Source organism: Rhopalosiphum maidis, chromosome 4 (assembly GCF_003676215.2).
Source record: "Rhopalosiphum maidis isolate BTI-1 chromosome 4, ASM367621v3, whole genome shotgun sequence".
Lineage (NCBI taxonomy): Eukaryota > Metazoa > Arthropoda > Insecta > Hemiptera > Aphididae > Rhopalosiphum > Rhopalosiphum maidis.
In genome coordinates, this window is record NC_040880.1 from 28,176,317 (window position 1) to 28,188,500 (window position 12,184).

General features: G+C 25.3%; 1 protein-coding gene across 1 annotated transcript; it reads right to left on the minus strand.

The window, feature by feature from the left end:
* Positions 1 to 979: 979 nt before the first annotated feature.
* On the minus strand, positions 980 to 2,402 carry LOC113550250 (ras-like GTP-binding protein Rho1). Its single transcript, XM_026951982.1, has one exon. It carries the CDS (start codon positions 2,159 to 2,161, stop codon positions 1,583 to 1,585), a length of 579 nt encoding a protein of 192 aa, XP_026807783.1. The 5' UTR covers positions 2,162 to 2,402; the 3' UTR covers positions 980 to 1,582.
* Between the last annotated feature and the right edge of the window lie 9,782 nt (positions 2,403 to 12,184).

Genomic DNA, 12,184 nt, shown 5'->3' on the forward strand with positions numbered 1-12,184 from the left:
AAAATAGTAGATTCTCAAGTATAATCAAAAATAGATAGTTTCTTTACTTTTTTTAAATTTAATTTTAAACATACATATAAATATAAACTCATCAATAAAGAAAAATGTTTTATGGAATCAACCGGTTAATAGAATCAAAATGATCTAAACCAATGTGATCACATTAAACGAAACTCGCTGTATTCAATAATTTTTTAAAACGTTTAAATATTGGATTAACAGTCATCAGAAATGACTATACAAATAAATAAGTCATTTATTCATATATACATTTTGTTCATATTAAGATATCCTTAAGTTCTAAATAAATATTATCAGTTACAATAATTCTGATAGTATATACTGCTAACTGGGAAACATTCTCATTAAAAGATAGTGTTGTCTAATTAAAAAATAAATATTAAACCATTGCATTCATATGACACTTTTAAAGGGAGCTCTGTAAGAATTAAAGCTTATTCATCCAAAAATATATTTTTCTATATTTTTTCTTATACTTTAAAAGATGTATCAAAATATAAGACCTTTTTAAAATTACCATACAAATTTTAACTTTAATCTAAAATGAAACTTATAGATTACTTCAATCCAAGTGTTAAAAAAAAATAAAAAAATATATTTATGTAGAAGTGCTTCTTTCATAGCTTCAACTAGAATCTATATAGGTATGTGTATAAATATTGAAAAAGTATTTTAAGATAATTTTTTAATGTCAAATAAAATTATTTAAACATACCTTTTTAAAGATGTATTTTTATAACACTAATGTTTAAATAAAATAAATAACTTTTTCATAATGGTAAAAAAAAAGAATTTATAACTAAATGACAAACAAATTAACTCTTTACTCTGTTAATAACCTGCCATGTTTAAAAATGAATGAGTATAAAAGTCATTTATATGACATCATAGAATTTTCAGTAAGTAGCCATTTAAAACATGTTTTAAATGATACCTAATAAAATCTAGGCATTAAAAATAAATTTAATAAAATCTAAACTTTTATTAGTAAATTTCTTAAAAAGTACAAGCATATAAATATTGGTTAATGAACAAACGTAATAATAGTATTTAAAAAAAACTAAGCTAAGGAATACATCATGGGATTCCTGGCACAGCAGGTCCATAAAAAAAAAATATATATGTGTAAATATATATATATTTACGATACAGAAATATTGTATTATATTGAAGGTAGCGAAAAATGAGTCTCGTTAAAATGTTTCAATTATTTTGTAGTTTCAACTTTATTTTTACAGAACAGTTATTATAATATAAAAAATAAAGTTAAAATAAGTTACAAAATGCACTATGATTAGTGATTACCCGATAAAAATTCTCCCCAAACAGTTTTGCTTTGTACATATTTTGGCAAACAATAGGAATACATGATTATAATTATAGTGTTTATTATAGAAAAATAAAATGATATATTTTGTCTTGCACCATGATTTGTACAATCAGGTTTATTTGTTTTAAATGCTGAAAATCCTTAAAACGACATGGTAATTTGAAAAATTGTATAAAAATATGATATATTTTATTTTCTAAGTAGATTTTTATATTCTTGAAATTACATCACTTACAACAAGGCACATTTGCCTTTCTTCTTTTTCTTTACTTGTAGTGCAGCTCTTGTTGATGTTTCAAAAACTTCACGAACTCCTTCTTTGCTCTTTGCTGAACATTCCAAATAAGCAAATGCATTGATCTTTTCGGCCATTGCTCGCCCTTCTTCTGGCCTCACAGGCTCTTGTTTCATCTTGTTCAACTCACGGATTGTGTTTGGATCATTGCGCAAGTCTTTTTTGTTACCGACCAATATAATCGGCACATTTGGACAGAAATGTTTCACCTCTGGTGTCCATTTCTCTGGGATATTCTCTAACGAATCTGGTGAATCTATGGAGAAGCACATGAGGATAACATCCGTGTCAGGATAGGACAATGGTCTTAGTCTGTCATAATCTTCTTGACCCGCTGTATCCCACAGTGCTAGTTCTACTTGTTTGCCATCGACTTCTATATCAGCTACATAGTTCTCAAACACGGTGGGTACATATACTTCTGGGAATTGATCTTTGGAAAATACAATTAACAGACAAGTTTTTCCACAAGCACCGTCACCGACGATGACAAGTTTCTTACGGATTGCTGCCATTATGTCGGAATGTTATGCTTATCAAAAAAAAAACTAGGCGTTGGCCCTGTTTCGAATTTTAACTACAAAATCAATCACAAATACACAATTGTTCACAGTTATTAAATATATACAAAACTTTTAAACGAAGTATAAATTATTACAAGTATGCAATTAACTGGATAGTAAAACTAATAAAAAAAGTTTCGAGCAAATTACGGAGTGAAATGTGAATGAGCTCATCGCGATCGCCAATTATTGGATAATTTATCATTACTGATATTCGGGGAAACCATTGCTTAATCTGAACGACATTGTGCCTAATCGACGTTGTTCCTACTCGAACGTTAAACGTGGGCAGTCGTCGTATAGTAGCAGTAAACAGTAGGTAGCAGCTGTTAAACAGTAATAAAATAAAAACCCAATGTCATTTATAGGCTTATAGTTATTTATTATTATTTATTACGGGATGGGCCAAAAATAATTGTAAAAAACGTTTAATATTAAAACATGTAATGCACCTATTTTCAATTCAAGTGTAATATTTAAAAAATACAATAATGTTCAGGTATGCGTTAATGTTAATTATTAACTATACCTATCCGGTTTATTATTTAAATACAATTCGATTAAATTTTTAAAAAAAAATATCCGAATGTACTAATGTAGACACTGTACGGGCGTAGACGGATTTTCTGACAAGTTAATTTCTTTTAATAGCAATATTATCATTTAATAAATTAGCAAAGAAGGTAATAAAGCCAAAGAATATAATAATACCAACCTTTATAAATTATAATATTCAATTTTTTCTATGATAAAACAATCAAATATTAATGCCGTTACAGCGTTACCTATAGGTACTACCTAAAGCATATTTATTATTTATTGCTTTGTGTCTAATAGATCTACAAAAATATGGAACCACAATATAGCATTTTAAATGTACCTACCTAAATGTTTTGAATCATGGTCAGTGATCACTATAATATTATAGTCTTCTTGGTCCAAATCAATTTACTGACGTCTGACTGATGATTCTGCTGATGCTTAATATATACCTAGATATATTAAACTATTGATTATAAATAAATAATAGTAATATCAATGATTATACTTATTAAATTATAAATAGGTAATTGTATTATTTAAATTTACATATTGACATTAATTTAAATTATGGTTCACTATTATAATAGCATACCTATACATAACTTTTATACGAGGAGGGGATCAATTACAAAATACTAAATTCTTAACCCATGTACACTAAATAGATGTTTTAACATGGACAAAAGTAATATAATAAATTCTGCATTATTAGTATTATTATTTTAATTTTCTATAATAGCTTCCAATATCTTAAGACTAAATTAATACAGTTCAACAATTACAACTATATATATAAATAAAAAAAATAGTCTTTACAAACAATACATACATGTAATGTAAGTATAGTATGTACTATAGTAGGTATATAACAAAAATACAACTGAAACTGCAATTTGTATTGTTAATTGTAATCACGGTAGATTATAATCTACTATAATCTACTATAACGTGTCTATGGTTTTAAAGTATTTTGATATTATGTACCAAATTATTGAATTTGTAAAAACAATTTGTAATAGGTACCTGGAATATATTGGCAAATTTTTAATATACCTAATAGAATAAAAAATAAAATAAATAAAAAAAAGTATTTATATTACCTTAAATTATGTTAAGTGATACTGGAGCCCCCTAATTCAAAGGCCCAGTTAATAGTATAACATAACAAAGAATCAAAGACTTTATTTCCTACCCACGAAATTAAAAAATGAGTCCCTAAAATTATTCATAAATAGATAAAATATAAACTGGGTATAAGACACTGGCACTTGACTTATTTTATTAATTTCAAAATATTTAATAGTGATCTCTCAGTTACACCCATGTTTATACAGATATATTATAAGTATTTATTATCATATTTGCAGCTGTCGTTGTTGTAATTAATGCATTTTACTATCATCGTGTGACCCTGGCATGATAGTGAGATGATCAATTAGATCTATACATGGGTGCCCATTAGAGGGGGGGAATTGTCTCAAGAAAGACAATGCAAATGCCTTCCCCCTGGAAAAATAATATTAACTTATAATTGAATATATTAATATATCATATACATTATATATATATATGTATATATGTATATTTTATTTCCTATTGTTTTCTTCTACTTATTAAAATGTATTTTAATTAACTATAATATACCAATACAAATATTAGTTATTTAAATAATAACATATTTATATTTATATGTTGAAATAACATTACACATTTATTTAGCTTAAATTTGAGATGTTTTATTTTACCCCTCCTTAAAATGTTGCCTATGGGTACTTACCCATGAATGGATCTATACCTATTGTCTATTTGTATATTACACAGTAATATGTAGAATTGTCATATTTTCATATAAAATAAGTATTATTTCATAATATAATATTCTTAAGTTTTTTTTTTTTAAATTTTATGGTTTTTTTAAATTTTTAAAAAAACCATGAAAGGATCAGCAGATCTCCACATCACACTAGTATATGCTTCTGGACGTATTAATAAACAATCATGCAATCATGTGGCCATGTGGGTACATATTATAGTTTAGCCAGCTAGCTAAGTAGGTACTTCATCTTGTACCTAATTAAAACAATATTTATTTAGCGAGGGCATAACCTTAATCTTTATTTTTAAACAAAATTCTATAGAAGTTGAACTATTCGTAAAAGAATTTAGGTATAAACGAAGTTATAGAGTTCTAATTAGACTAATTAAACAGTCTCATAATGAACCGAATGGAATGGGATAGGGCTACCGGCTAGAACCATAGATGAGGCGAATAGCCCAGTCGCCAAGACAAAAAATTATGTAGGTACTGAGCATCCGTCAATACATATATGGTGAGACAAATTTGATTTGGGAGCCCAATGATTCTAGATTACAATACGTTTCTAAATATAGGTGTAGGCGGAGGTAACATTTGCTGTTGAACAAGTATATATCACAAATTTGATTTCCACTGCTGGACTAGCATTTAGGCATATATTATACAGGCTGATTCTTCTATCATAAAACGTTCATTATTTCAAAAGGGTGAACTTTTTCAATTTTTTTTAGTTTCATGCTTTTATAAAACTATATAATATTTTTATTTTTTTTTACCCTTATATTTAATAATAAAATCACTATCAACTTTTGATTTTCAAATGGCAATCTATCTTTAAAATGTCATAAAATGGAAGGGATATTTTTTATAAATTTTAACGTTAAAATTATTATTTTTCATTTAACCGTTAGTGAGTTATAGCTTTATAGCTGCTCAAAGTTGGATGGTTTGAGGTTTTTAGGTGTTCGTTCTACAAGTTATTACGACTGTGAGGCGTTGGTAACTACAGGTACAAAGTTTATCGCTGCGTCGATAGTCGATAACGAGTTTATTACATATAAGATATGAAACAAGAAGTATTATAAAAACCGAAAGTCGCCGAATATTAAAAAACTATATTTACTAAAAAACTAAAGAAAAATAATAATTTGAACGTTAAAATTCATAAAAAAGAGCCCTATTAATTTAATGCATTTTAAATATAGGTTGCTATTTGATAATCAAAAGTTGATAGTGATTTCACTATTATATAAAAGGGTGAAAAAACAAAAATTTCTTACAGTTTAAGAAAAGCACAAAACAAAATATTTTGAAAAAAAAATGAAAAAAAGTGATTACTTGACGAAATAATGAGTGTTTAATGATAAAAGAATCATCCTGTATTTAAAAAATTTAATTTAAAGCAATTTAAAATTTAATTAATAATATATTTTAATTAATAGAATAATTAAAAATTTTTTAGTTATAAAATTAATTTATATAACAAAAAAAATAAAATTAAAACATAAAATTTTCATAAAAAAATATACATATACGTATATAGACACTTAATTCTTGCAGGACATAGGGGGCGTGTACTAAGTATACCATACAAAATATACGTTCAACAGCTTCAATGTTACATGCTTATCTTAAATATTAGAATGAAATGGCCTATTATAATACTTAAAGCCTAAAAGTTAGAACAGTATTTCTCAACCTTCTTAGTCTCGCAACCACCAAAGGTATAAAATATGTCCAATCACTTTGCGACCCCCTCCTTATCTATATTAAGTATACCTTTGTATCATATCGTTGGGAAAGCCAAATTTTGAACGAAAGGTTAATTTTGTAAATTTGTGTTTTATTATTTTTGGCTACCGCGACCTTCAGCCAAAGAAATCGCGACCCCCAGGTTGAGAAACGCTAGGTTAGAACATTATCTGTGTTGGTTTTTTTACGATATTTTAATTTTTAAGAGAATTATGAGCATTTTTAAATATCAGTATTTCAGATACTCATAAATCAGTCACAATTTGTTTAAAAATTAAAAAACCAACGAAAGAACACAGATAATGTTCTTACCTTTAAATTACTTAAATTAAACATTTAAGGTAAATATACATAATTGAAACTACTAAACGTATATTTTGGTATGGTATGCGTTAGTAAGACAGAGATAGCAAGCGGGTACAATGCGTCGTTCTTTTATAAAAATAAATATTGTTACTTCAATAATACATTATTGTGGTTTTCTGAATGCTATACTATATGTATATTTTATAAACATAATATTATGTGCCTTATCTAGTATCTTTTTTTATATTTCTATACTTTCTATACCAATTAAAATCACGATTGAATCGTAATTAAAACATAATATGTATACATTATTATTATTTTTTTCAATAATAATTGATTTTTCAATAACTAATAATAGGTAATTTTAATAAAAAAACCATCAGTTTTTTATTGTTCACAAATCATATTATGTCATGATGATGGGGGAGGTAACTGTGCTCAGCTGATGCGTGATATTATATTATGTAGTATTATAATTATAGTATATTATATACAGCTACACTCTACTCAGCTACACCTAAAATACATCAATAACTGGCGATTTATATTATCTGAGTTCAATAGCATTGCTTTAACTTTATTTATAGCAGACTTTATATCGAATAGATTTTGATTTTAATAAATAATACGTATAAAAAAGATAAGGTGGTGGGCACCTACCTATATTAGAACCATAAAAGTATCTGGTATTTTGTATTTTTATGAACTATACTTGTCTGTATGATAAGCTTTAATTATAATTTAGATAATTTTATTAAGAGGTATAAATAATAATGTCGATATCGATATGTAGGATAAATTGGTTCTTATCAATAGATTCAAAGCTCTCTGTTAGATCCAGGAAGGCATATGTTTACTGTAATTCAGCTTTAAAATAACGTGTATAAAAGAGGCACCATATTAAAAAATTGTATTGAGGTTGCAATAGTTTCTACTTAAATCCGTTATTAATTATAATAATAGAAATTATTCATATATTTTTACGTTCTTTTTTGAAAATATGTGGAACAGGTATTTTTAATCATGAATCATTATAAAATGTAAAATTATTCATCCATACAAATTCATATACATATTTGATATTACATGCTATATAAAATTTTTTATTTTTGTGCGAATAATAAAATAAAATAAACCGTAATCGTATGTCTAGGTGAAGTATCGATAGGAAAATTAAATTAACAACAAAAATATATGTTCTTTTTTTACATTTTGAATCGAGGACTGGGGATGGCACAGAGGTTAGTCATTTAACATCTTTCTCGTCGAGCCACCATAGTTTATTTAATAAACAACTGTACATATGTAATTAATAAGTATAACATTGAATGTGGGCTTTTAAGGCTCTAACCACCCTGCAGAATATTTAGAACTTCGGCTTATAATAAAGTTCCCGTAATTAAGGTCTTCGTCTTTCTTCGTCCGTTTTCTTCTGGAGAACTTCATGTATCATATATATTAACTATGAAGTTGTTGATGATGTCCATCTTAAAATAAAAATAATAATTGTGTAAAAATATTTTTTAATAGAAATTGATACAAATTAATCTGTATTTAATATAAAAAAGGGTGGGCAAGTGGGTATCGCTCTGCTGTATAGTAGAGATGGGGAGTTGGTCACTATAATGGATATGTTAAATTAAATTTCATACGCTCTTAAAATGTTTTCTATATTGACGCTAGAATTTTTTTTTATAGTTACTTGAAGGATAACTTATGGATAACCTTGTTTTGGGTTTTTTAACCTTAGGTATAAATCACAAAAATTTTACGAATTTTCGACTTCAATATAACTTACACATTTTCGCGATTTTGATATATTTTGTAAACATTTGAACTTTAAGTGCTTAAAAACAAAAATTGTGACTAATGACTAACTTATAATAAACCTTGTATTAAATTTTAAAGATTTTTTGGATTGTCAAATTTTTTTATAGGCATTTCATAAAAAACATACATCATTGTAAAATCAAAACATTCCTCACTTCGTTCAGAATCTAAAATAAAATGGGTAGAGACGCTCACAGGGGAACATATATATTATAAGAAGGGAAAAATATTAATCAAATTAATAAATGTCTATTAATACAGTATTATAAAATTAGTAAGAGGTCAAAAATCATCCTCTATATAGTAAATTAATTTTAAAAACTTTAAAAATATAGTAAAATATGTTGTAATATTGTATAGTATATTTAAGTTGGAAATAGGAAGTCAGTCTTTTTTATTTTTTTCAAAATATACTATAATATCTTTTAATGTAACAATAAAAATATTGTATAATTGTTTAATGTAACAATATTGTATTCAATCCAACACTAATAATTTACTAAAATAACTATAATTAAAAGATAAAGTTTGAATATAATAGTTTCTTAAATACTTTTCACTCTGTCTAATACACCTCAAACAACAAATATTTTACAATATAGTTAAAATGAGGACACTTGTATCATACAATTTATTTTAAGTAACAATATGTACTAATAAAATGAATTTTTATATAGTTCACTTCTTCACTATACATAGTTAATCAATATAAAATTATTTTTAACATTTAAATAATTAAATCGTAACATCAAAGAATACTTTGTTAAATCATTAGCATATTATCTAAAAGCGTAAAATTAAATACAATTTAAATGTTTATAAATTAATATATATATATCTATCAAAATCACAAAATATCCATTATGTTACTTTATTTATTAATAATATTATACATTAATACTACAAATTTTAATAAAAGCAATATTTATACAATTGTAAAAAAATATTATTAATGACTATAATTAAATAAAGAATATATTTGGCATGGAATCACGTTATATGGTGTAAAGCGTCGTGCAAAGCCCCCATGGTTCTGAGCGAATAAAATATGTTGGTCGTGAAACTACTTTTTTTAACTCCATGGAAAAAAGTTTGTACTATTATTGCGTAGTGCGTACTAAGGAGAATATTCACTATTTTCTATTTGTGATTATATTTTAAGAACAATTATTTGTTTATTGAGATAAAGTTTAGATAGATTCGATTTAAGAAGGAGTTTGTAAAGTTTTATAGTGAGGGATTTTGTTTTTGATTTTTTTTTTTTTTTGTAACTGACCGATGCTGTGCGTGTTTTTTCCGGGAATTAATAATACATTTTAACATGTAAATTGTTTATCTCTTACATTTAAAATTATTGTAACTAAAATTATTTACATATTTTCATGATTTAAAAGAATTTCATACAAATATGAACTTTCAACATTTATTCAAAAAAAAAAAAAATTATCACGGATTTTATACAAACTTTTATACAAATCTTCAAGCTGTTTTACTCAAAAACAAAAGTTTAATCATATAGAAATCGAATAATAATTATAAGAACGTCGACAATTTCATATGTCTATAAATAGCTCATTATGTAAATTACGTCTAAAAAATGTTAATATAAACACATAGTAAAAGTTTTAAAAAGTTTTTACGGTTATTCGTTATTGAATTATTATTAAATAAAGAAATTAATTTGATTGTTAATTAGCTTATCATGAATGTTTTTTTGTTTTTATTTCCTGATTACTAAAAAAATTACTGTAAACTCTTTATTTTTGGGCACCAAAGTATCAACTAAATTCAATATTCTACTTCAAAGTTGTAAGTTGAAGCATTTTTACTGCCTTAAAAGTTGATACAGACAAAAAAAACCTTCATTGCAAAATCTATTGGTACATATATCGCTCCACTTAAAATCTAAAATATCATTCTTATCCCGGGTTGTATAAAAAATTTAATGGTTGATTAAAATTGAATGGCTAATTATGGGTCACTTAATCATATTTAAGTGACTATTTTATTGATTCATTAAATATTAAATGGATATTTTTATGACCCGGAATAATTATTATATATTATTACATACTTAGAAACTAATTTAGATAAATAAATAAAAAATGATAATTATGTTAATGTTATATAGGTACAATTTCTGAAGTATTTAATGTTTTTATAAAATCTATTTAAACGTGAATTTGTAATAAGATTTATATTTTGTCCATAAAATGTGGAGCTTTATTCTAAACTTGTGTTCAATGTAGCTAAGTAAAAAGGCCAGTTTGGGAGATAATACTATTTTTTTTTATTTTTAGGTAAAAAGTTTATTCATGTAGGAGTATATTGTATTTTGCTCTTTTGTCAAATTACTGAATATTGAATACCTACGTATCTGGTAACTATTCTTTATGGAATTATATCATTATTATATCAATAGAATTGGCGATTGGATATTCCGTTACACTGGTAAAAATTATTCGGGCTGTCTCGATACCATTTCAATTAGTTATTATTCAATCCAGTATTTTTGAATGTATTATACTGGCTATCCCTGTGCACTTCGTTGCCCGTATAAAATGCATATGTGTTAAATTTGGTTAACTAATGCTAACATTTAAGGGTTACGCGTGTGGATAAATAATATTTTTGGTTTTCTGGTTTGGTATATATATAGATGATTTCCGACATATCAATTTTATATAGTTGTCCGGAGCGGGACGTCCAGCGTTGCTTCTTTTTGATCATTTAACAGCAGCATTTTTTTTAAATTATTTTTCTTTTTTTTTTAATAACACCCAAATTTGCATTCCTTTTTATTCTGGACCAAAAACGAACAATTCGTAAAGGTTTAAAGTGTTCAAAAACAACGAAAAAGTTATGTACAGCTATACTATATCAACTATTCACTAAAATACTAATTTCTAATAAAACCTAGCTAATAATTGGTAAATCGGAAGAAAAAAATATCTTTATGCGCGTATTTGTCTTTTATTTAAAAAATTAAAATTCGATTTTTCACAAAATTGTAGAATCATAATTATGCTTGAAATCTGCTCCTCAATAAACTCTTTAATTTAAAAAATAAATAAAGATAATCAGATTAGTAGTTTCAGAGAACATGCGTGAAAAAGATTTCCATTTTCAAATTTATACTCGTATAATATATAATATAGAACATAGATAATATAGATAAAACCTAAATAATATTTTTAATTTTAATTAGACTACAAAAAAAATTTTTTATTTTTAAATTCTGATTTTTTAAAAAACGTCAACATTAATTACAATGTCAACTTTTGTATTATTTCATAAGGTAAAAAATAATAATGAGTATATTAATCATTTTGGAACTACATATTTTTTTTCGTTTATGGTAAGTGGTTCCTATTTACATTTTTATCAAACATTAAATTAATAAATATGAGATGCGTTTTAGAAATTTCATATTTTTTTTAAGTATTTATTATTAAAAAATACGGATAGGTAATCGATACTATATTTTCATAGTATACTGTTTTTATTCATTTAACAAAACTTCAATTTTTTTTTATTTCTACGAGACCACATAATTTGCTGAAACAGAACTAATCGATTATAATATCGTATATTAGTTATTTATACAATATTCAGCTATCAGTTATAGCGGTATAAACAAAATTAGTACATAGTCAAAATAAAATAAACGGAGTAAATAGGTATATAACTTGTGTATTTTATTTATTTAATACAAATTAAAAACA